Here is a 25,879-nt window from a genome sequence, read left to right on the forward strand (position 1 = left end):
GCGGCAGGATGTGAACGCCGGAAGCGCGCACAGACGGCCCGCACTTTCTGCAGCAGCTCTGACATGTCGGGGTAGTTGTGAATGAATTTCTGCACCACCAAATTCAGCACATGTGCCAGGCAAGGGATGTGCGTCAAACCGGCTAGTCCCAGAGCTGCAACGAGATTTCGCCCATTATCGCACACCACCAGGCCGGGCTTGAGGCCCACTGGCAGAAACCACTTGTCGGTCTGTTGTTCTATACCCCGCCACAACTCCTGCGCAGTGTGGGGCCTGTCCCCCAAACACATCAGTTTCAGAACGGCCTGCTGACGTTTACCCCGGGCTGTGCTGAAGTTGGTGGTGAAGGTGTGTGGCTGACTGGATGAGCAGGTGGAAGAAGAGGAGGAGGAAGCCGAGTAGGAAGAGGAGGCAAAGAATGATGCCCTGCGATCCTTGGCGGCGGAAGGACGTGCGCCAAACAGCTCTCCGCCTGGGGCCCAGCCGCCACTACATTTACCCAGTGTGCAGTTAGGGAGATATAGCGTCCCTGGCCGTGCTTACTGGTCCACGTATCTGTGGTTAGGTGGACCTTGCCACAGATGGCGTTGCGCAGTGCACACTTGATTTTATCGGATACTTGGTTGTGCAGGGAAGGCACGGCTCTCTTGGAGAAGTAGTGGCGGCTGGGAACAACATACTGTGGGACAGCAAGCGACATGAGCTGTTTGAAGCTGTGTGTGTCCACCAGCCTGAATTACAGCATTTCAAAGGCCAGTAGTTTAGAAATGCTGGCATTTAGGGCCAGGGATCGAGGGTGGCTAGGTGGGAATTTACGCTTTCTCTCAAAGGTTTGTGAGATGGAGAGCTGAACGCTTCCGTGTGACATGGTGGAGATGTTTGGTGATGGAGGTGGTGTTGTTGGTGGCACATCCTCTGTTTGCTGGGCGGCAGGTGCCAACGTTCCTCCAGAGGCGGAGGAAGAGGCTGAGGCAGCAGCAGAAGAGGGAGCAGGAGGGGCCTGAGCCCTTTCTTGGTTTTGAAGGTGCTTACTCCACTGCAGCCCGTGTCTCGCATGTAGATGCCTGGTCATGCAGGTTGTGCTAAGGTTCAGAACGTTAATGCCTCGCTTCAGGCTCTGATGGCACAGCGTGCAAACCACTCGGGTCTTGTCGTCAGCACATTGTGTGAAGAAGTGCCATGCCAGGGAACTCCTTGAAGCTGCCTTTGGTGTGCTCGGTCCCTGGTGACGGTGGCCAGTAGCAGGCGAACTGTTTTGGCGACGGCTGCTCTGCTTTTGCACCCTGCTCCCGCTTTTGCTACGCTGTTGGCTCGGTCTCACCACTGCCTCTTCCACCTTTTTTATCTGATGCATTACATCATATACAATTAATTTTGTATGTATTATTCAATAAAGTATATTTATATTTTGCTACTATACCCGTTTTAGTCTCAGTTTATCTTTTGTTTGTGTATGTTTATGTACACTGAGTGGGAACGTTACTATAGGGTACTCTCTATCACATAGGATCACTATTAGCGAACGCAAATCTATGTGTATTTTGTGACTGTCGTATTTTAATCATTCTAGTTAAAGCAGACTTGGTAAATCTCAGAAAATGACAGGTGAAGATACCTAATCCCTTACACTGTCTATGATATGTCAAAATAAAAGGACAGATACACTTTAATAAGTACACTTCATGTACTTTAGTAACTTCCTGTGGTAGTCCCCGTAGATGTTGCTAAGCTCCTTCTAGTCTCCACATCCTGTCTCAGAAATTCTCATTTAATTACAAAGCTATGAAGATGCTGCTGCGTTTGCTGCTCTCCATGATGATTATCCATCAGCCATGTAAGTGTTCTTCGTAGATTGCTGTGAATATTTAAAATCAGGTTCTGCGACCTCTACAAAAACTAGAGTTCATTGGATGACGACCAATATGGCTGACATTCTTTGTGCTTTAGAGTATGTAGAGGTTGCGTATGAGGTGCTGGCTTATTTAATATCCAAATCATGGATTGCATATGTATCAAATCATTTTTTTTTACACAATAAAAGCACACAGAGCTATGGGGACTGGGTATTGCAGATGTGCTAGCGGCCATCTAGCAACCCATGTCCTCAGCTCTATACACAAAATCCCGATGACAGGTTCTCTTTAAAGGCTTGAATATTGACTTATAGGATAGCTGCCTTACATCTGGTGGCATCAGAGGCAGAGCTGGTTAAGAGCTCATTTGCATCCCTTCCTTCCCAGAATTCCAGAGGAGCATGTATAGCCTAGAAGTCTCCTCAAGCCGATTTAAGGTGCTCTCTCCCCAAGCTGAGATAGTACCCCCAAAATCTCAAATTAGACATTTTAGTCTGTTCTACTTTTCTGTATTTGGTGGAAAATCAAAATTATCATAGTAATAATCTTTATCTACGGTATATAGCACCCTGCTCGCAAGAGCTTACAATCTATGAGGAGATGAGCGTGACACAAAAGGTAAAATGGGATTATAAAGTCGTCCAACCATTTTTGTATTAGATAGAGTAGTGCAGACGGAGCTGCATGAGCTAGTACATTGAGTGTGGGGATAGCACTCGTTTCTGAAGAATGAGGGGGGGGGGGGGGGTAACGGGCAAGAGTCAGTTTAGGGAACATGATAAGCCTGCCTATTAATATTTTAAAGTGAAGGAAGTTGTGAATTAACCCCTGCTTGTCCAGGGTAGTGCATTCCAGAGGGCAGGTACAGCTTGAGAAAATTCTTTAAGATGTAAGTGTGAGGTTCAAATTATGGAGGATATTAATGTTAGATCAATGGCAGAATGGAGAGAACGAGTAGGGTGGTAGATGGAAATGAGGGAGGAGATGTATGGAGGTGCAGCAGAGTGGAGAGCACGGGTAGGGTGGTAGACGGAGATAAGGGAGGGGATGTATGGAGGTGCAGCACTGTGGAGAGCATGAGTAGGGTGGTAGATGGAAATGAGGGAGGAGATGTATGGAGGTGAAGCACTGTGGAGAGCATGAGTAGGGTGGTAGATGGAAATGAGGGAGGAGATGTATGGAGGTGCAGCACTGTGGAGAGCAGCTGTGTGAGGGCTTATATACGAGTTCTTACTGGTGGTATGATACTATGACTTTTTGATATTTTTGAGAGGCGAGGGGACATAAAACAGCATTTCTGTTCTCAAGATAGGTCATCAATATCAGATCGGCAGAGATCCTGAAAGTCAGCTGTGAGGATTTACACTTCTTGCTAGGCCAGTGACATCACTGTAGATAGGTCACATGACATAGTTGCAGCTCAGCCACCTTCAAGTCAGTGGGGCTCAGCTGTGATACTAAGCACAGACACTATACTATACATGACTCTTAGGTGAGCGCCTCAGCTCCTTAGAACAGCTGATCGGGAGGGGGGGTTGCTGGGACTCGGACCCCCGCCAATGTGATATTAATGACTTATCCGGAGGATAGATCATCAATATCATTTTTCTGATAAACTTTGATCCTGACCTTTGCAGTATGAGCCCAGCTGTGTATTACATTACTATTGCCCTACCACTTACCATGATGTAACAGTGCATGTTTACTTAAAGATTTACAAATTAATATTTTACAGAAAATAATTTTTTTGGGAAGAAATAAAAAAAAAACACAAATGGTGTTAAAGGATTTAACAAGTGATGGCCTATCTTCAGAGTATGCGCTGGTCCGACATCCAAATCAGCTGTTCTGTAGTAGCTCTGCACCAAAGTCTAAGTCAGAACTATATAGCTCCGTCCATTGTGTAGGTACCAGCTCTGTCCACTACAGAACGGACAGAGCGGTGTAGTTCCAGCGCTGAAGGAACTTGTGGTGTCAGACCCCTGACGATCAGATAGAGAGAGCAGATCCTGAGGATAGGCCATCACGTCTAAAATTGTGGAATGCCCATTTAAGTAAGACTAAAGTATTGAGTCCCGCCACAGAATAATCTACTGAGATTGCTTTCTATCAGGTGTCGTCTATGGTAAGCTCTGTGGACTGGAACATGTATCTGCTGCTGAAGGAGGAGAAGTCATTCTACGTGTCCCTCGGTCAGAGAACACATTCATCAACTGGATTTTGTTACCAAGTGGAACTGTTGTTGCTCCAACTGAGCCTGGAAAACCTATTAATGAAAATGCTTTGAGGAACGAGTATAGAGGAAGAGTGAGCAGTGAAGCTGATGGATCCTTACACATCAATCATTTATCACTGAAAGACCAGGGGATCTATAGAGCTCAATCACCAGATGACAGTATCTGTGTAGTGTTTAATCTCACGGTGTACGGTAGGTTACTCTGTCTTCTTCTCTGTCTTACCTGTCTACACCCCCATCTATCAGATGTAACACCTCTGAAGGTCTTGCTCATTGAAGCTTGGAGCACATCATGATACAGTTGCAAGAAAAAGTAAGTTGACCCTTTGGTGATACCAGAATTTCTTCACTGATGACTAATAAAAGTTGTCCCAATTACTCTCTAGGTCAGAATTATAGGCAAACACAATCTCACATAACTAATCACACCTAAACAGTTGTCTTGTTTGTGTGTTTTATTGAGCGCGCTGAACAAACATCAACATTGTAGGGAGAAAAAGTAAGTGAACCGCTGTGTGAATGACCTCTCCAAAAGTTAATTGGCTAAAGGTGGTATCGTTAAAGTTGTACTAATATGTATGGTATAATTGTACTATTTGTGTACAGAGTGGCCGAACTACATATGTGTATGGTAAGGTGATACTACTTATGTGTGTGGTATGGCAGTTCTACATACACTCACCTAAAGAATTATTAGTGCCCCCATACTAATACGGTGTTGGTCCCCCTTTTGCCTTCAGAACTGCCTTAATTCTACGTGGCATTGATTCCACAAGGTGCTGATAGCATTCTTTAGAAATGTTGGCCCATATTGATAGGATAGCATCTTACAGTTGATGGAGATTTGAGGGATGCACATCCAGGGCACGAAGCTCCCGTTCCACCACATCCCAAAGATGCTCTATTGGGTTGAGATCTGGTGACTGTGGGGGCCATTTTAGTACAGTGAACTCATTGTCATGTTCAAGAAACCAATTTGAAATGATTCGAGCTTTGTGACATGGTGCATTATCCTGCTGGAAGTAGCTATCAGAGGATGGATACATGTTCTCATTCTGTTTACGCCAAATTCGGACTCTACCATTTGAATGTCTCAACAGAAATCGAGACTCATCAGACCAGGCAACATTTTTCCAGTCTTCAACAGTCCAATTTTGGTGAGCTCGTGCAAATTGTAGCCTCTTTTTCCTATTTGTAGTGGAGATGAGTGGTACCCGGTGGGGTCTTCTGCTGTTGTAGCCCATCCGCCTCAAGGTTGTGCGTGTTGTGGCTTCACAAATGCTTTGCTGCATACCTCGGTTGTAACGAGTGGTTATTTCAGTCAACGTTGCTCTTCTATCAGCTTGAATCAGTCGGCCTATTCTCCTCTGACCTCTAGCATCCACAAGGCATTTTTGCCCACAGGACGGCCGCATACTGGATGTTTTTCCCTTTTCACACCATTCTTTGTAAACCCTAGAAATGGTTGTGCGTGAAAATCCCAGTAACTGAGCAGATTGTGAAATACTCAGACCGGCCCGTCTGGCACCAACAACCATGCCACGCTCAAAATTGCTTAAATCACCTTTCTTTCCCATTCTGACATTCAGTTTGGAGTTCAGGAGATTGTCTTGACCAGGAGCACCCCCCTAAATGCATTGAAGGAACTGCCATGTGATTGGTTGACTAGATAATTGCATTAATGAGAAATAGAACAGGTGTTCCTAATAATTCTTTAGGTGAGTGTATGTGTGTGGTATAATGGTACTATTTACATGTACAGTGTTGCAGTCCTACTTGTTTGTACTATATGGTACTATTTATTTGTTCAGTTTGGAAGTACTACTTATGTACACAGTATAGTGATACTACAGTATTTATGTATATGGTATAGCGAACCATGTTTACAGTGTAGAAGTATTGTTAATGTGTATTTATGTGTCTTTTACAGAGAACCTGTCACCTGGAGACATCAAGATCAACCACAGCCTCACCAGGAATGACATTTGCTCACTGAGTTTGTTGTGCGTCGTGGACAAACGAGATGTGGCTATAACATGGAGTACTGCACAGAGCTGCCACATCAATGTGACCGGAGGTGTCCTGTATGTACCTCCCAGTGATGTGAACTTCACCTATACCTGCACCGCACGTAACCCTGTCAGTAATGTCTCCAAGACTGTGATCCCCGGGGAATACTGCCGGAGAGGTAATTCTATGTCCACACTGGTGTCATTCATTGTGGTCCTACATGTAGAGGTGTGACAGCACTGACGGTCCCATAGGGATAATTCCAGATGAAATAAGTGGCGGTGCTAGCAGTGTCAGGCTCTAGCCCCAGAATGCATTTTTCTTGGTGAAAAAAAAACCACATCTCATATTTTGCAAAGAAGATAAGTGAGTGCTGCAGTATAATTCATTTTCTTCATCATTCATTGGGGGTGACCCTAATATAAAGCATATGTCCACCCTTCTTTGTTACACATAGGAATCTGCCTTCTTAACTGTGGGATGAAAACGCTAGTGACTACTAAGTATAGGGCTTCTTTGCACTGAGGACCATGATGCTGACGACACAAACCTAAAATGTTAATATAATCTCATTTAATACCAAAGAAAAAAGGGTTGTCTCATCTGGCCGTTACTTACCGGAAACGGCATATCTTGCTACTCTGTTTCTGTAGCTCTCACCTACCGCAATGGGAGCTACTGAAACAGCAATCGCTGGAGCGCTCTGCTGTTTCCCGGCCAGCTGGTGGTCGGGACCTTAGTATCGGCAAGATGAGACAACCCCTTTAATCATTTCATCTTTTTCAGATTTGACAAGACAAAACCAAAAGGATCTCGGTAGATTACATATGATACGTTGGGTGTTATCCGGTGTTGTGTTATTAATCACCTGCTATGTCTTCATTCATCACATAAAGAGTGAAGTCATACGACCTTCCAGTAGATGCTGAAGACGCCTCTTCAACTAGCTGTGCCTTATGGCAGGAAAGCGACCTTCTCACTTCTCAAAGTTATTTTCTTTACTATAAACCAAAAAGAAGACATTTTTGAAAGCTTGCTCAGCAAACAGCTCATTTTCATCACAGTTAGGGCTCATGCACACGAACGGTTGCAGACCGTTCCTTGCATTGGGGACTGCAAATTGCGGTCCCTAATGCACAAGCACTATCCATGTGGCTGCCGCATGCAGATGCAGGCCCATTCAACTTGAATAGGTCCGTGATCTGTCTGTACTGCAAAAAAATATAACATCTATTTTTTTGCGGTGTGGATGCATGGACAGAAAGCCACAGAAGCACTTCCGTGGGGTTCCATGCCTCCATTACGCACCACTCCTTCCGGATTGTGGACCCATTCACGTGAACTGGTGAACCCACTGTTTGCAGCCCGCAATATAGGCACTGGCCAACAACGGTCGTGTGCATGAGACCTTATCTCCAGCATCTTCATAGAAATGAATGGATCTGTGTCACACTTTTCCGGCCAGCTCCTCCGACCTTTTCAGGGCAGTTCTACAGGGTACGGGGCCACCATTCTCGTGATCGGTGGGGGTCACAGCGGTAAGACCCCCAGCGATCTGAAAGTTATCCCCTCGTTATAACCGGAATACCCCTTTAAGGGCGGGTTCACACTAGCGTTATGGAGTCTGTTATAGCTTTCCGTTATAACGGAACATAACGGAATCCATAGGATGGAATGCAAAACGGAAGCCTTTAAGATGCATTCCGTTTTGCTCCGTCCTAATAGAAGTCTATGGGAAAACATAACGGATCCATCTGGGTCCGGTTATGCAAGACTGAAAACAAAGTCCTGTCGACAGGACTTTGTTTTCCGTCTTGCATAACGGGAACCAGACGGATCCGTTTTGATTCCCATAGACTTCTATTAGGACGGAGAGCAAACGGAATGCCTTTTAAAGGCGTCCGTATTGCATATCGTCATAATGCAAGACTATGGGCAGTAAAACGGATCCACCCTTCCATCTTATGGATTCAACGGAAAGCCATAACAGACTCCATAACGCTAGTGTGAACCCACCCTAAGGAAGATGGAATAGTATGATATTCACCTGTGTCTTTTGTCCTTTCATAGAGCAAAAAATTTATTTCATGAATGTTTTTTTTTATTAAATAATTCATCTGTGTGGATCTTCAACCCCTTAAAGGGCAATTCTCATCTCAGACAATGGGGGCATATCACTAGGATGTACCCTCATTGTCTGATAGGTGCGGGTCCCACCACTGGGACCCACACCTATATCGAGAATGGAGCTGGAAAAGTGGTGGTTGGAGGACTCTGGTCCAGCCACCACCAAGCGCTTTCCCCATAGAAGTTATTGGGAGAACACTGCGCAGGACTGGCCACTTCTATGGGTCTGATGGAAATAGCCGAACCAGCTCTCGCCTATTTTCTGCGGCCCCATAGAAATTAATGGAGGCCGGCTGCGCATGCACAGTGCACCCTCCACCACTTCCAGGGCTCCGTTTAGGAGATACATGCGTCCCAGCAGCAATATGCCCCCATTGTCTCAAATAAGAAAACCCCTTTAAGGACCGGGACAATAATTGTTTTCATGTTTTACTTTTTAATTCTCTATCTTTCAAAAGTCACAACTTTCATTTTTCCAGTATGGTGTTTGTTATGCAGGAAAAATGTTTTGATATTTGAATAGTTTAGACATTTTCAGACATGTTGATACTTGTTATGTTTTTTTTTTTATTGTATATTTTAATATATAACATTAGGAAAGGAAATAATTAGTATTTATTTTTGGTTTTTTATTTTTTACTTTTTTAAAACATTTTCTTTTTTTTATTGTGATATTTTTGTCCCCTTAGCAGCGAACTTGAACATGTGATCTTTTGATCTCTTGTTCCATAGACTGCAATAGAATACTATTGCAGTCTATGGGATTTTCACAGGCTGCCTGTTAGGCTTTGCCACAGGCTTGGCTTTTTAGACTTTTCACTGGGAGTCCGTACAAGGACCCAGGCTGTCATGGCAACTGATAGGAGCCCCATAATTTAGCGGTGGTGACTCCAGTTGAAGGACAGGTCAGCCCGCACCCCCTGTCTAACCCTACAGGATTGCGCAGTCACTATGGACAGCGGCATCTGAGGGGTAAATGTCCAGGATCAGCATCATCTCTGACCCGGATCACTGCCGGACTACAAGTATTTAGTCCTTGTATGCCATTTAACCCCTTAGTGACCAGCCTGTTCTGCATTTTATTTTGCTGTTGATGTAGCTGTATGAGGGCTTGTTTTCAGCAGGACAAGTCATAGTTTTTAATACATAATTTTAGGGTAAACCTAACTTATTGATTAACTTTTATTAGCTCTTTCTCTGGGATGGGAAAAAAACAGCAATACCACCATTGATTTTTTAGGTTGTAAACATTCACTTTGCAGCATAAATAAAATGATAACTTTATTCTCTGGGTCAGTACAATTACAACAATACCAAATCTATATAGTTTTTATAAGTTTTATTGCTTGTGCATAATTAAAACCTTTTTTTTTGTTAAAGAATATATATTTTTGCATCCACACATCCCAAGACTCTGGAACTTTGTGACGGTTTGATTTTTCGGGATCAATCCCTGTGGAGACCACCCTGAAATGGACAAAGCGGCTGGTTGGACTACATGCTGCCGCTCCTTTCATTTCTAGTCGAGCTCTGTACTCGGCTGTCTCCCATAAAAAATGAATGGAGTGGCGACATGTATTTCAACTAGCCACTCTGTCCATTTCAGAGTGGGCTCCACAGGGTAAGGAGTCCCCATTTTCTTGATGGATTTGGATAGGGGATAAACTCTTTCAACTGGAATACGGCTTTAAGTCTTATGGTGCCTGGACACATCCTTGGAGCACATCCCTCAGAGGACACTGTGGAAGATTATATTGTTAGCATGGCAACCTGTAAAAAAGTTGCAGCGCTTACTCTGACGTTGCGGTCCACCCCATGATTGCATTGCAGATAGAGAAGTATTACACTCCATTCCTAGGTGCTGGTGCAAGAATTGGCTAGAAAAGTGCAGTGTAAGGAATATTGCTTCAAAGGGGTTTTCTGGGACTTATTATCTGGATAGGTTATCAGTATCTTAACACGTGGGGGTCAGACACCCAGGACCACCACCAATTAGCTGTTTGAGAAGGCACTGGCGCTTGTGTAGGAACTTCATCCTTCTCGCAGCTTACCAGGTACAGTACCATACACTGTATAGAGGCTGTGGTTGGCATTGGAGCTCAGAGGCATCCACATGAATGTGTCTGAACTATGCCTAGGCTATGTGACCGATGAATGTGACATCACTCCCTAGGGAAAGCAGCAATTGGCAGGGGTCCTTGGTGTCAGACCCCCAACAATCAGATAATGAAGATTAAAAAGTCTCTGACAACCCCTTTAAAGGGACATTTTGGCCCAATAACTACCTTTGCAGCCATGTGACCTGTACAAAACGGTGGAAAGTGCACTTATGTAACATCTGCCGGTCCATGCATGCTGAGAACTGTAACTGATGTGCCTCAGCTTGCATCTTCAGTACAGAAATGTTCCACTGCAAAACTGTTTCCGCCACTGTGCACCTCGCAATTTGTCACCATCAAGGGCATCGTGAACCATCAGAGGCAGGAGAACCCCAAGAGAAGGGTGTCTCCTGAAGGGAAGAAGGGTACATCCTTCCCATCACTGCACGGTGAGTGCTAACTACAACAACCATTCTTGCTACTATCACTCTTATCCTCTCCTCTGCTCTCCTCCTCCTGGGCTCTCTGCAGTACCAGCCTCTGCAGGTTCTTCCTGTCATGACCTCCACTCTTATGACTGTGTTCGGCAGATCACGTGATCTGATACACAGAACAGTTAGTCTGTTAACATTGCCTTGGTAACCCCAGAGCAAGCAAGAAAGCAGACAGCACTCTCATTTCTGCAGTTGTCAGGAGATGAGGATAATCGGGAGTATAATAAGAAAAGGAGCCTCAGAGGTTGGGGTAGTTAGCAATTACTATTTGCTACTGGAAAAAATTCAAGAATACCTTTTTTTTGGTGGAGGGAGAAAGTAAGAATACTCATATGCTTCCAAAGGTGAACATGCCACAATGGACCTCTCTCCAAGTTTTAATTGAGGGGTGCATGTTGCCAACCAGAGGTGATTCTGCTAATATGTGCTTTATAGAGAATGTTAGGTCATATTCAGAGGGCAGTAACATTTTAGCCTTCAATTTGTGAAAGTAAAAAATAAAATTATTAATATTTTATTCAAAAGTCCTAATAGCTCTTCGACACCGATTCTATCTGGAGACCTAGTCCTGTTGCATTCCCTATATTTTTGCCATGCTATATGTCAAAATTCATTGGCAAGTGTTAATGCAAAAATAAATAATAACTGAAAAAAAGCCTAAAATGGGAGGAAATGCTCAAAAACGCCAAACACTGTGGCGTGTTTATAACCAGTGGAGCAATTCCTCCTTATGTGATCCGCTGCTAACGGCTATCCCCAGCAGAAATGCATACAATGGAGGATGTCGACAGCGGACCACATGCACCACAAGAGCATCCTACACAAGATGGGATGCAAATATAAAAATACAGAAATCACTGCGAAAGGTGCACCACAATGATATGCAACTGACAACACTGTCTAATCCCTCAAGCTGACTGTAGCCAATGTATTCCAGTCAGGAACACATCGGAGCCCTTTTGCACCACCGTCAAGGTATCTCAGTGTGGCATGGGTTCCTACCACTAGACTACCTATGGTGTGTGAACACGGTCTAAAAGGTGCTAAGATCCAACTTACAGCCAAGCTCCCACATACCTCCATAGTGAAATCACTCAGGTAGTGGGAGAGATGATAAGGCTGTGAGCCCCATCTATAACAGGCCATGTGACACAGTCTACCAGGTGATTTATGTATTTTTATATTTGCATCCATACATTATCCCATCTTGTGTAGGATACCATTGTGATGCATGTGGTCCGCTGCGGACATCCTCCATTGTATGCATTTCTGCTGGGGATAGCCGTTAGCAGTGGATCACATGCAGAGGAATTGCTCCCCCGGTTATAAACACGCTACAGTGTTTGGGGTTTTTGAGCATTTCCTCCCATTTAGGGCACTTTATTTCAGTTTTTTTTCTTGATATGTTTAGAATGTGCCATTGCGTACTGCTGGTAACATTCTTTTGCACCTGGTAGACTGTGTCACATGGCCTGTTATAGATGGGGCTGACAGCCTTATCATCTCTCCCACTACATGAGTGATCTCACTATGGAGGTATGCTTGGCTGTAAGTTGTATCTTAGCACCTCTCAGACCGCGTTCATATGGCACTCTTGTCCCTTGGACTCTTCTCCCAGATTTTCATATACTATTCTTTGCAGAAACTGACATGTTTGCTGTGGGCAGGTTTGGGACCCTAATTTCCATCTGCATTGCAAGCATGCTGGTGGTTTAGTCACCGCCAAACCAAATGAGAGGTTCCCTTTAAGTGCAGTTACCCAATTTTCTCTTTGTGTGTAGAAACACTTGAAATGTTTTAAGTGTTCGTCCTAGAAATGAGCAAAATATGCTAAAACATGGTGTGTGCCAAATTTATGACACATTTCATACACTTTTTGCACTTTCCTCAACAGTTTTGAAAAGTGACTGGAAAAGACACATGACTAAGAGAAGTCATCAAGTGTAGCAGCTTTATAAATGGTGTGCACAAAAAAAAAAAAACGGACTCTTTTTTATAGACAACCCCTGCAGGTCTGGGGTCATAGGTTTGAATCCAACCAAGGTAAGATCTGTATATAGTTTTTATGTGTTTGTGAGGGGGTACTCCAATTTGTTCCCTCAATGAGAAGAGACTAAGGGCTGTATGTGTCATGACTTCCATGTGTTGAATTGTATGTCATTTCATGTTGTCTCTCTTTTTTAAATGTAAGCATGACACCTTTTCTGTTAAAGCATAAAACTTTAATGAGTTAGTCCTTGTATGCTCTAAGAATCCATAGCCTTTTATAGAGCATTTAATCCTTTGGGTGATGAAGATCAGTGTGACTGACTTATCACTCATATTCAATAAATGTAGCAGCAAGTTGTGTAGTTGGGGCATGTGGACTGAGCTGGATGTGATTTGTGCTCAGTTTGAAACCTGATTAAAAGAAGAGTAAGACTGAACAAGTGGAAATAGATTAATCCCTTGCAGTTGACGTGCATGTCACGTGCAGGGAAGTGTGTACGTGACAGTGTTATCTTGCTGGATAGATGCCTTAAATTAAAGGGATCTCTCTCTGTGACAGATCTCTATAAAGACCTTGCAATCTCATACACGTATATGCTTGCCTTGGTCGATTCATGCATGTATTTTTGATAGGGAGAGGGTATAAGCTGTTGGACATGTTAAAATTCTGCCAGGTTGAGGCCTGCAGAATCATGGAAACACATTTTGAAAAGTGGTCCCACACTGCTGGATGTGGTTTTTCACCAAAACAAAAAAAATGGTCTGTTGGTGCCAGTGGTCCTCCACTGCAGCCATGGCTAATAACTCTGTAACCATTGTTAGAATTAATGTGGGGAAAGGAGATGTTGGAACATTTTCGTAAAAGTCCGGGTTCGGTGTTCGGCGCTTTCTTGGCGCTTTTTGAAAGGCTGCAAAGCAGCCAATCAACAAGCATCATACTACTTGCCCCAAGAGGCCATCACAGCCTTGACTACTATTGGCATGGCTGTGATTGGCCAGTGCAGCATGTGACCCAGGCTCTATATAAGCTTGGGTCACGTAGCGCTGCACGTCACTCTGCTGATTCAAGCATAGGGAGAGGTTGCAGCTGCGACGTTAGGGCGAGATTAGGCAGATTAACTCCTCCAAAAGACTTCATTCAGTGATCGATCTACAGCTGTGGATCATTGAACTGCTGCTATTCAATTGCTCAGTGTTTTTAGGCTGCCCAGAGCGTTTTTCAGTCACTTTTTTCTGGGGTGATCGGCGGCCATTTTGTGGCTTGTGGTGCGCCAGCACAAGCTACCACCAAGTACATTTAACCATCAATAGTGTGGTTATTTTTTGCTATATCCTACATCAGGGTCAAGCTTTCATCAAGTGCATTTAACCATCAATAGTGTGGTTATTTTTTGGCCATATACTACATCAGGGGCAAGCTTTCATCGAGTGCATTTAACCATCAATAGTGTGGTTATTTTTTGGACATATACTACATCAGGGGCAAGTTGAGCCTGTCACCCAGCGCCTAAAAAATAGGCCTCACATTTATATTCATCCAAATCTGTACTGTTTTAGCTGGTCAAGTTATTTTTAGTGACCGTAAAAGCACAGTTTTTGTTCTGGGTTGAAAAACAATTCCCAAATTTGCAATTCTCAAAATTAGTGGTTTCTGCTGTATCAGGCCTACTTTAAATCTATCCCTAAAAGGGTATCTTAGATTCAAGGTGCTGATAGGGTAATTCTGAAAAACTTAACACACACGCTACAGTGCAGATCCAAGTCTAATTCTGTGATTAAACGTATACCTGTCACACAGCGCCTAAAAAATAGGCCTCACATTTATATTTAGCTAAATCTGTCATTACTGGTGTGCCTGTATTAGTGTAATACGGTACCTAAATAGATAGCCAGACAGTGTTAGGTGTCTGTAAAAAAAAGGCCTGAATTTTAATTCAATACATTGGCCCGAATAATATTTTTCTTATTGTGGTGAACGGTAACAATGAGGAAAACATCTAGTAAGGGACGTGGACGCGGACATGGTCGTGGTGGTGTTAGTGGACCCTCTGGTGCTGGGAGAGGACGTGGCCGTTCTGCCACAGCCACACGTCCTAGTGTACCAACTACCTCAGGTCCCAGTAGCCGCCAGAATTTACAGGGATATTTGGTGGGGCCCAATGCCGTTCTAAGGATGGTAAGGCCTGAGCAGGTACAGGCATTAGTCAATTGGGTGGCCGACAGTGCATCCAGCACGTTCACATTATCTCCCACCCAGTCTTCTGCAGAAAGCGCACAGATGGCGCATGAAAACCAAGCCCATCAGTCTGTCACATCACCCCCATGCATATCAGGGAAACTGTCTGAGCCTCAAGTTATGCAGCAGTCTCTTATGCTGTTTGAAGACTCTGCTGGCAGGGTTTCCCAAGGGCATCCACCTAGCCCTTCCCCAGGGGTGGAAGAGATAGAATGCACTAACGCACAACCACTTATGTTTCCTGATGATGAGGACATGGGAATACCACCTCAGCACGTCTCTGATGATGACGAAACACAGGTGCCAACTGCTGCGTCTTTCTGCAGTGTGCAGACTGAACAGGAGGTCAGGGATCAAGACTGGGTGGAAGACGATTCAGGGGACGATGAGGTCCTAGACCCCACATGGAATTAAGGTCGTGCCACTGACTTTCACAGTTCGGAGGAAGAGGCAGTGGTGAGACCGAGCCAACAGCGTAGCAAAAGACAAAGAGGGAGCAGTGGGCAAAAGCAGAACACCCGCCGCCAAGAGACTCCGCCTGCTACTGACCGCCGCCATCTGGGACCGAGCACCCCAAAGGCAGCTTCAAGGAGTTCCCTGGCATGGCACTTCTTCAAACAATGTGCTGACGACAAGACCCGAGTGGTTTGCACGCTGTGCCATCAGAGCCTGAAGCGAGGCATTAACGTTCTGAACCTTAGCACAACCTGCATGACCAGGCACCTGCATGCAAAGCATGAACTGCAGTGGAGTAAACACCTTAAAAACAAGGAAGTCACTCAGGCTCCCCCTGCTACCTCTTCTGCTGCTGCCGCCTCGGCCTCTTCTGCTGCTGCCGCCGCCTCGGCCTCTTCCTCCGCCTCTGGAGGAACGTTGGCACCTGCCGCCCAGCAAACATGGGATGTACCACCAACACCACCACCTGCGTCACCAAGCATCTCAACCATGTCACACGGCAGCGTTCAACTCTCCATCTCACAAACATTTGAGAGAAAGCGTAAATTCCCACCTAGCCACCCTCGATCCCTGGCCCTGAATGCCAGCATTTCTAAACTACTGGCCTATGAAATGCTGTCATTTAGGCTGGTGGACACAGACAGCTTCAAGCAGCTCATGTCGCTTGCTGTCCCACAGTATGTTGTTCCCAGCCGGCACTACTTCTCCAAGAGAGCCGTGCCTTCCCTGCACAACCAAGTATCCGATAAAATCAAGTGTGCACTGCGCAACGCCATCTGTGGCAAGGTCCACCTAACCACAGATACGTGGACCAGTAAGCACGGCCAGGGACGCTATATCTCCCTAACTGCACACTGGGTAAATGTAGTGGCGGCTGGGCCCCAGGCGGAGAGCTGTTTGGCGTACGTCCTTCCGCCGCCAAGGATTGCAGGGCAACATTCTTTGCCTCCTGTCTCCTCCTCCTCCTACTCAGCTTCCTCCTCCTCTTCTTCCACCTGCTCATCCAGTCAGCCACACACCTTCACCACCAACTTCAGCACAGCCCGGGGTAAACGTCAGCAGGCCGTTCTGAAACTCATATGTTTGGGGGACAGGCCCCACACCGCACAGGAGTTGTGGAGGGGTATAGAACAACAGACCGACGAGTGGTTGCTGCCGGTGAGCCTCAAGCCTGGCCTGGTGGTGTGCGATAATGGGCGAAATCACGTTGCAGCTCTGGGACTAGCCGGTTTGACGCACATCCTTTGCCTGCTGCATAAAGTGCGGGCCGTCTGTTCGCGCTTCCGGCGTTCACACCCTGCCGCTGCTCGACTGTCTGCGCTACAGCGTAACTTCGACCTTTCCGCTCACCGCCTCATATGCGACGTGCTCACCAGGTGGAACTCCACCTTGCACATGCTGGACAGACTGTGCGAGCAGCAGCAGGCCATAGTGGAGTTTCAGCTGCAGCAAGCACGGGTCAGTCGCACTGCGGATCAGCCCCACTTCACCACCAATGACTGGGCCTCCATGCGAGACCTGTGTGCCCTGTTGCGCTGTTTCGAGTACTCCACCAACATGGCCAGTGGCGATGACGCCGTTATCAGCGTTACAATACCACTTCTATGTCTCCTTGAGAAAACACTTAGGGCGATGATGGAAGAGGAGGTGGCCCAGGAGGAGGAGGAGGAATAGGGGTCATTTTTAGCACTTTCAGGCCAGTCTCTTCGAAGTGACTCAGAGGGAGGTTTTTTGCAACAGCAGAGGCCAGGTACAAATGTGTCCAGACAGGGCCCACTACAGGAGGACGAGGATGAGGAGGAGGAGGATGAGGATGAAGCAGGTTCACAGCGGGCTGGCACCCAACGCAGCTCGGGCCCATCACTGGTGCGTGGCTGGGGGGGAAACACAGGACGATGACGATACGCCTCCCACAGAGGACAGCTTGTCCTTACCTCTGGGCAGCCTGGCACACATGAGCGACTACATGCTGCAGTGCCTGCGCAACGACAGCAGAGTTGCCCACATTTTAACGTGTGCGGACTACTGGGTTGCCACGCTGCTGGATCCACGGTACAAAGACAATGTGCCCACCTTACTTCATGCACTGGAGCGTGATAGTAAGATGCGCAAGTACAAGCGCACGTTGGTAGACGCGCTACTGAGAGCATTCCCAAATGTCACAGGGGAACAAGTGGAAGCCCAAGGCGAAGGCAGAGGAGGAGCAAGAGGTCGCCAACGCAGCTGTGTCACGGCCAGCTCCTCTGAGGGCAGGGTTAGCATGGCAGAGATGTGGAAAAGTTTTGTCACCACGCCACAGCTAACTGCACCACCACCTGATACGGAACGTGTTAGCAGGAGGCAACATTTCAATAACATGGTGGAACAGTACCTGTGCACACCCCTCCACGTACTGACGGATGGTTCGGCCCCATTCAACTTCTGGGTCTCCAAATTGTCCACGTGGCCAGAGCTAGCCTTTTATGCCTTGGAGGTGCTGGCCTGCCCGGCGGCCAGCGTTTTGTCTGAACGTGTATTCAGCAAGGCAGGTGGCGTCATTACAGACAAACGCAGCCGCCTGTCTACAGCCAATGTGGACAAGCTGACGTTCATAAAAATGAACCAGGCATGGATCCCACAGGACCTGTCCATCCCTTGTGCAGATTAGATATTAACTACCTCCCCTTAACAATATATTATTGTACTCCAGGGCACTTCCTCATTCAATCCTATTTTTATTTTCATTTTACCATTATATTGCGGGGCAACCCAAAGTTGAATGAACCTCTCCTCTGTCTGGGTGCCGGGGCCTAAAAATATCTGACTGTGGCCTGTTCCAGTGGTGGGTGACATGAAGCCTGATTCTCTGCTATGATATGAAGACTGATTCTCTGCTTACATGAAGCCTGAATCTCTGTTATGGGACCTCTCTCCTCTGCCTGGGTGCCTGGGCCTAAATATGTGACTGGCCTGTTCCAGTGGTGGGTGACGTGAAGCCTGATTCTCTGCTATGACATGAAGACTGATTCTCTGCTGACATGAAGCCTGAATCTCTGTTATGGGACCTCTCTCCTCTGTCTGGGTGCCGGGGCCTAAAAATATCTGACAGTGGCCTGTTCCAGTGGTGGGTGACATGAAGCCTGATTCTCTGCTATGACATGAAGACTGATTCTCTGCTGACATGAAGCCAGATTCTCTGCTATGGGACCTCTCTCCTCTTGCCCGGGTGCCTGGGCCTAAATATGTGACAATGGACTGTTCCAGTGGTGGGTGACATGAAGCCTGATTCTCTGCCATGAGACCTCTCTCCAATTGATATTAGTTAATTTTAATTTATTTTATTTTAATTTTAATTCATTTCCCTATCCACATTTGTTTGCAGGGGATTTAACTACATTTTGCTGCCTTTTGCAGCCCTCTAGCCCTTTCCTGGGCTGTTTTACAGCCTTTTTAGTGCCGAAAAGTTCGGGTCCCCATTGACTTCAATGGGGTTCGGGTTCGGGACGAAGTTCGGGTCGGGTTCGGATCCCGAACCCGAACATTTCCGGGAAGTTCGGCCGAACTTCTCGAACCCGAACATCCAGGTGTTCGCTCAACTCTACAGAGATGCTTTCCATGAGGACATCTCAATTAAGTATTGTGAGCACATCCTGCTTCAGAACTTCTCTCTTCTTGGCTGTTCTAAAATCATGAAGATGCTGCGTTGTTTACTGCTTTCCATGATGTTTTTTCTTAAGTCATGTAAATCTTCTACTTTTATTGCTAGGAATATAGAAAATTTAGATTAGAAATCAGCAAATCGATTAGTTAGATTTGAAATTGGACCGGGATTCTGAAAAAAGAGAGAGACATTTGAAACACTTTCGATTTGGGTAGAATAAATTTTTACCTGAATCGAATTTCATGGCCAATTCGGGTGAATTGGACATCTCTAATTTAGATATTTGACATAATATTTTTTTAAAGTTTATGGAAACAAATTTATACCTGTTAGATCTGTTTCTGGTAAATCTGAATGACAACCAGTATGACTGATATTAAAGGACATCTGTCAGCGGATTTGTACCTCTGACACTGGTGACCTGTTGCCTGTGCTTTTGGCAGCTGAAGGCATCTGTGTTGGTCCCATGTTCATATGTGCCTGTATTGCTGAGAAAAATGATGTTTTAATATATGTAAATGAGCCTATAGGAGCCAAGCTGAAGATTCTGGTGCACACCAAGAGCGTAGTTTCTTTGCTTTGAGGACCATGACACTGAGGACAAACTCTTATTATCACCTCTTATAATTGTCAATGCCAAATTTTATCATTTCATCTTTTTCAGATTCTTCCTTGAGAAGACAAAGCCTAAAGGCTCTTGGTACAATTTATATGATACGTTGGGTGTTATCGGCTTTATGTTACTCACCACCTGCTGTGTCTTCATTGATTACATAAAGAGTGAAGTCATACAACCCTCCTGTAGACGCTAAAGGCCACTTTATCACTGAGTGGGATATATAAGGGGGCGGAGGGGGCAGAGGGGGGGGGGGGGATATGGTTAATCAGAATCTGCGACTAATGTTCTCAACTTTAACCAGAAAAGAAGGCAGATGTCAATGCCCATTTTTTTGTGCATTATTTGTGTTTTCAAATTTCGTTTTTTGTGTGTATTCTAACTATGCTAAAAAATTTATTCTAGGTTTTATCTTATATTTATAGTGCTGCATCTACTCTAAAGTGCCACCAAAAAAATTGGTGCATGACAAGAAGTCCATTAAATGGGTTTGTCACATCTTGACCAGTTTGTTCTTAAACTTGAACACCTTTCACCCCCTTATGATAAGAGCCAGGAGCCAATAGTTATGAAAACCTTGCCAAATGAAATGCGCTAAGAGACATTCGTCAAAACCATAAAAATTATTTTCCTCCCGAGAAAATTCTGCCATCAATCTCCTAGCTTAAAGAAAGTTTTGAATAAATTCTCTTCTTCACCCAGGATGTGGAGATGGCATTTGAAAGGATCCACTTGGAGAGCCACCTACTCACCTCTCCAAAAATTGTAATGGTTACCTCTCTGCCTTTTCTTTCACTATGATTAGACTTTCCATGAAAGCCAGTATTGCTCTCCGTGAAGAGCCATACCAAGTGGCACAGTGCTCAGCTAAGGTCTTCTGCTCCTAGTGTATTGGTGGGGTTCAGGTGCTGAGATCACTGTCTATGACACGTGAACATTTTTATAAAGTGACTGGTACAATTTAAGAAGCATACTTCATGCACTTTAGGAACTTCCTGTGGTAGTGCCAGAAGATGAGGTCAAGCTGCTACTAGTCTCCACATCCTGACTCAAAAATTCTCATTTCCTTACGAAGTCACAAAGATGCCGCTGCGTTTGCTGCTCTTCATGATGTTTATCCATCAGCTATGTAAGTGTTCTTCATAGATATCTTTTAGATCTGCCATTGGGAATTTTGGATGACGACCAATATGACTGACATATTCTTAGAGCTTTAGAGGATGTAGGAGTTGTAGTCTCACATGAGACATGGAAAGGGGGAATGAAAAGAATTTCTGTTCCAGGGTGGATGATGGTGGGTGACGAACCCGCATCAGAACGAGGTCTCATTTCCATTTGAGGCCTCTATTCCTCCATGTCCGCCCCACATATTTCTTTCTTTGGGTACAATGTAAAGAGCAGGGTTTTCCTAACCCCTTTCTGTCCACTCTATGAAAATTGGTGGGCTAATAGCAGAGTCCTTGTACCAGGAGCCATTTAATTTACAGGCTGTGCTTGATGGTGCTGCTTGCTCCTGAGCACTGTTGGCAGGATTGGGCTGTCGGATTGACTACTTGATCTTATACTTTGACAGGGAACTGAAAAAAATAAATCTCAATGCCCTGAAGAAACCCCTAAATCCAGCACTCATATTCCACTCTGTGTTTCCAAATGCAGAAGCCATCTCTTCTACCTGCAGGCAGTTGCTAACGATTCCCCCAATTATATAATAAGAATTCCCCGTGTACAGGGGGCTTGGAGGCAGCAGAGAAGACACCATCCACCATGAGCTGTTGTCATCAGATCTGTTAGCAGGAATCTGTACATGGGGGCAGAAGTGAACGCGTAGTGAAAAAAAAATTGATTCATTCATTAATATAGTAAAAAAAATTAAAAAAAATTGCATGCCGTTTTGGACCCTCATGGACCAATTGTAGATATCCTTGTAGATCATTACTTTTCCATCATACATAATGTATGCTACCCAAATAATTACCTCTGGCCATTACCTTTAGTCTACTCTACCCCAACCCAATCTACTTTGTTACCTTTACTAAAAAAATAAATTTGCCATAAAATCACTTCTTATTAGAAAAATCATTCGTTTTTTTTCTGTCGCCATATTCTAAGAACCTTAGCCTTTTTATTTTTCCTTCGAGGCAGCCTTCCAAAACCCTAACATTTTTATTTTCCCCTTGAGGCAGCTACATGAGGGCTTGTTCTTAGTGGGACGAGCTGTAGTTTTTACTGGTGGTACATTACATATGACTTTTTGATAACTTATTTTTTTATAAGTGGGGTGACCAAAACCAGCAATTCTGGCACCGTTTTATTTTCTTTTTTTTTGTGTGCGATATTACTCATACAGGATAAATAATCTTATCGCTTTATGGTTTGTTACCAGTTTTGTGTACTATATTTAAAAAAAATTCCTATAATGGAAAATGTATTATTATTAAAGGGTCAATTTGTTAAACGTTGAAGTTTTATTTTCACTTTCGCAAAACTTTTTTTTGTCCCAATAGGGGACTTGAACATCCAATGGTGGGTATAATACACTGCAATACTTGCTGTATTGTAATATACTTTACCTGTCAGTATTAGACCCTGATTATGGCTTCCATAGATAACAGGGTCATTATTTGGTCTTCCACTGAAATAGAAATCATCGGCACCCCATGATCTCATGATGGGGTCCAATGGAGTGACAGAGGTAGCCAACTACTGAGACATCTAGGGAGTTTAATGGAGCTCTGATCCCGACCTTTGCAAGGGGGCCCGGCTGTGTATTACAGCTCGCTCCCACTGCAGATGGTGAACTATTAATATTAATATTACTGCAGTTTGTGGCGATGGGCTGCTTACCATGATGTAATATTAAATCATGGGGCAGGAAGGAGTAAAGTCCTTTTACGGCCTGTTATTAAACAGTTAAAACACTGCTAGAAAAATAATATTTTATTGTCTATTGGTTCTGTCAATTTTTACTTAAAACTTGCAAATTAATTAATATCCTCCGTAATTTTACATAATAAGACAGGCACGTGTCCCGCAAAATAAATAGTGTAGTGGACAGAGCTGGTTGTTGCAGTGCTGATCCCGTTGAAGCGAGTGCGGCAGTTATCGGAGATTATTGGCACTGACTTCCAGTACCAGAGCTGCACTGAAACGACTAGTGCTGGGTGTCGAACCCCCACTGATCAGATCCTGAGGACAGGCCATCACTGGTAAAATCTCAGAATACCCATTTAAATAAAAATAAAGGATTCCTTCCTACCACCTAATAATCCAATATAATTACTTTGTATCAGGTGTCGTCTGTGGTAAAAACTGTGGATGGGAACATGTGTCTGCCACTGAAGGAGGAGAAGCCATTCTACGTGTCCATCAGACAGGTATTATATTGATCTACTGGGGGTTTTCACCAGAAGGAACTTTTATTGCTACAGCTGAACCTGGAAGACCTATTGATGATGATGATAAACAGGATAGAGTGAGAAGTGACGACGATGGATCCTTACACATCTATAACATATCGCTGCAAGATCAGGGGATCTATGAAGCAGATATACTACTGCGTCCAGAAGATTGGATCTTTGTTTGTTTTAATCTTACTGTATATGGTAGGTTATACCTTCTTGTATACTATATTAATCTGACCATACACATTAGATACATACCTGCTAATCTTGGTAGGACCCAGCTAACTATCTATGTGTATTGGGGTGTCCTGACTTTACCTCGACTGAACAAGTATATTTCAACATGTCCAATCCTTTTATTCTAGCGGAGAAAAGGCTCTGCCAGAGGTATCTGATAGCAGTTTACTCCTGTCTCCACATTGAGGACACAAGCCTACTTGGCTGAGCCCATCGTAGCAGATGAACAAGTGGTTGGGTAGCCAACAGCTATATCTTGTGTTCGGCCAATCTTAGATGTCTTCACAAATTAGAAACACTACCACTGAATCTATACATATTTATGGCAGTGCTACTTATGTGTGCAGTATAGCAGTGCCATTTATATGTTTAGTATGGCAGTTCTACTTACTGTACAGAAGTACTATAATGTGTATTTATATGTCTTTTATATAGAGAGTTTATCATCTGGAGACATCAAGATCAACCACAGCCTCACCAGGAATGATACTTGTGCACTAGGTTTGTTGTGCGTCGTGGACAAACGAGATGTGACTATAACATGGAGTACTGCACAGAGCGGCCACATTAATATGACCGGAGGGGTCCTGTATGTACCTCCCAGTGATGTGAACCTCAACTATACCTGCACCGCACGTAACCCTGTCAGTAATGTCTCCAAGACTGTGATCCCCGGGGAATACTGCAGGAAAGGTAATTCTATGTCCACACTGGTGTCATTCATTGTGGGTGATACTAATATAAGGCAGATATATCTTTGTCTACTTGAAGTGTCAGACACGGCCTTCAGCCATCTTAACTGTGAGCTGGAAATCCTGGTGACTGCTAAGTGTAAGGCTCTGAGGACCATGACGCTGAAGACAAAGGCCTAAACTCATATTATCATCTCTTATAGTTGTCAATTAAAACCAAACTTAATCGTTTCCTATTTTTCAGATTCTTCCTTGACAAGAAAAAACCATAAGGATCTCGGTAGATTACATATGATACGTTGGGTGTTATCCGGCGTTGTGTTATTCATCACCTGCTGTGTCTTTATTCATCACGTAAAGAGTGAAGTCATACAACCCTCTGGTAGATGCTGAAGACATTTATTCCATTAAGTGTGCCTTATTGGAGGAAAGTGACTCTCTGTTCTCAAAGTTATTTTCTTATTCTACTATAAAGCAGAAAGAAGACATTTAGCATTTCTTTATCTTTCACTGTGCTTGGTATCGGAGCTCAGCTCTTTTCTCTTCAATGGGGCTGAGCTGCACCTAGGCCATGTGACCAGTGAACGTGACGTCACATGTCCTAGGAAAGCCGGAGAAGGCCGTGGCACTACTGCGAGTGCCGATGCTTTCTCACACAGCTGATCTGTGGACCCCCACCAATCAGATACTGATGGTCTATCTAGAGGATAGAATTCCAGAAAACCCCTTTAATAGTTAAAATTTTTGGATGTGAGGATGCTTTTTATGTTTATTTTTTATTGTCTTTTTTATATAAAATTGTGAAAGGGGATGATTTTTTTAAATATATTAGTTTTTCTATAAACTTTTTTCTTTTTTTTCTTACTGTCATTTTTATTCCCCTTAGGGGACATCAACATGCAATCTTTTGTTTACTTGTCTCATAGACCACAAAAGAATGCTATGGAATTTTCACAGGTTGCCTGTCTGGCCGCAATTTTCAGGCAGCTCAGTATAACAGCACTGGGAGCCTTCACAAGACCCCAGCTTGTCATGGTAAATGATTGGAACCCCATGATTTTGCCGTGAGAGCTCCGATCTGGGGACCGGAGGAACGCCACTCCTTCTGTCTAACCCCACAGATGACACAATCATTATTGACAGAAGCATCTGAGGGGTTAAATGAATGAGATCAGAGTCATCATACAGCTTGTACCCGTCGTCTATAGAGTAAGCTCAGTATGTGAGCTCCATGTACAGCATTATGCATAAAGGGGTTAAACAAATAATATCAATAGCATAATTCGGTGGAATACTGTATGACATAAATAAAGAACTTTTGACAGCGATACGTTGTGTAGTTTTATAATGGGCCCACTTTGCCCAAAAAATAATATTGAAATCCAAATTAATGCTCAAGATTTTACAGAAATTAAGGAAAGTAATTAGTCCTTGTACGCCATTTAACCCCTTAGTAACCAGTCTCTTTTGCACCCTAGTGACCAAGCAATTTTTTCAATTTTTTGTTTGGCTTCCAAGAACTATAACTTTTTAATTTTTCTGTCAATGTAGCCATATGAGGGCTTAGTTTTTGGAGGGCAGGTTGTAGTTTTTTTAATGGCACCGTTTTGGGATACACAAAGTTATTGATTAACTCTTATTGAAACTCGGGGATGGAAAAAAACATCAATAACAATATTGAGTTTTTAATGTCTAAATTTTGCGACGTTCACTTTATAGCATAAATAATGTGATAACTTTACTCTCTGGGTCAGAATAATTACAGAGATAGCAAATACGTAGTTTTTTTTTGT

At 44.3% G+C, this 25,879-nt stretch overlaps 2 protein-coding genes across 2 annotated transcripts in view; both read left to right on the plus strand.

Annotated features, from left to right (window-relative positions):
• Positions 1 to 25,542, plus strand: part of LOC120982111 (Fc receptor-like protein 5) — a 44,833-nt gene extending 19,291 nt beyond the window's left edge. The window contains exons 5-6 of the mRNA XM_040412061.1: positions 23,830 to 24,087; positions 24,331 to 25,542. Of these exons, the coding sequence (XP_040267995.1) occupies positions 23,830 to 24,087; positions 24,331 to 24,479 (407 nt within the window). The 3' untranslated portion in view covers positions 24,480 to 25,542. The remainder of the gene's footprint in view (positions 1 to 23,829; positions 24,088 to 24,330) is intronic.
• On the plus strand, positions 1,778 to 7,121 carry LOC120982112 (SLAM family member 9-like). Its single transcript, XM_040412062.1, has 4 exons — positions 1,778 to 1,834; positions 3,967 to 4,281; positions 6,020 to 6,277; positions 6,886 to 7,121. Exons 1-4 carry the CDS (start codon positions 1,783 to 1,785, stop codon positions 7,026 to 7,028), a joined length of 768 nt encoding a protein of 255 aa, XP_040267996.1. The 5' UTR covers positions 1,778 to 1,782; the 3' UTR covers positions 7,029 to 7,121.
• Positions 25,543 to 25,879: the final 337 nt, after the last annotated feature.

Source organism: Bufo bufo, chromosome 11 (genome assembly GCF_905171765.1).
Source record: "Bufo bufo chromosome 11, aBufBuf1.1, whole genome shotgun sequence".
NCBI lineage: Eukaryota > Metazoa > Chordata > Amphibia > Anura > Bufonidae > Bufo > Bufo bufo.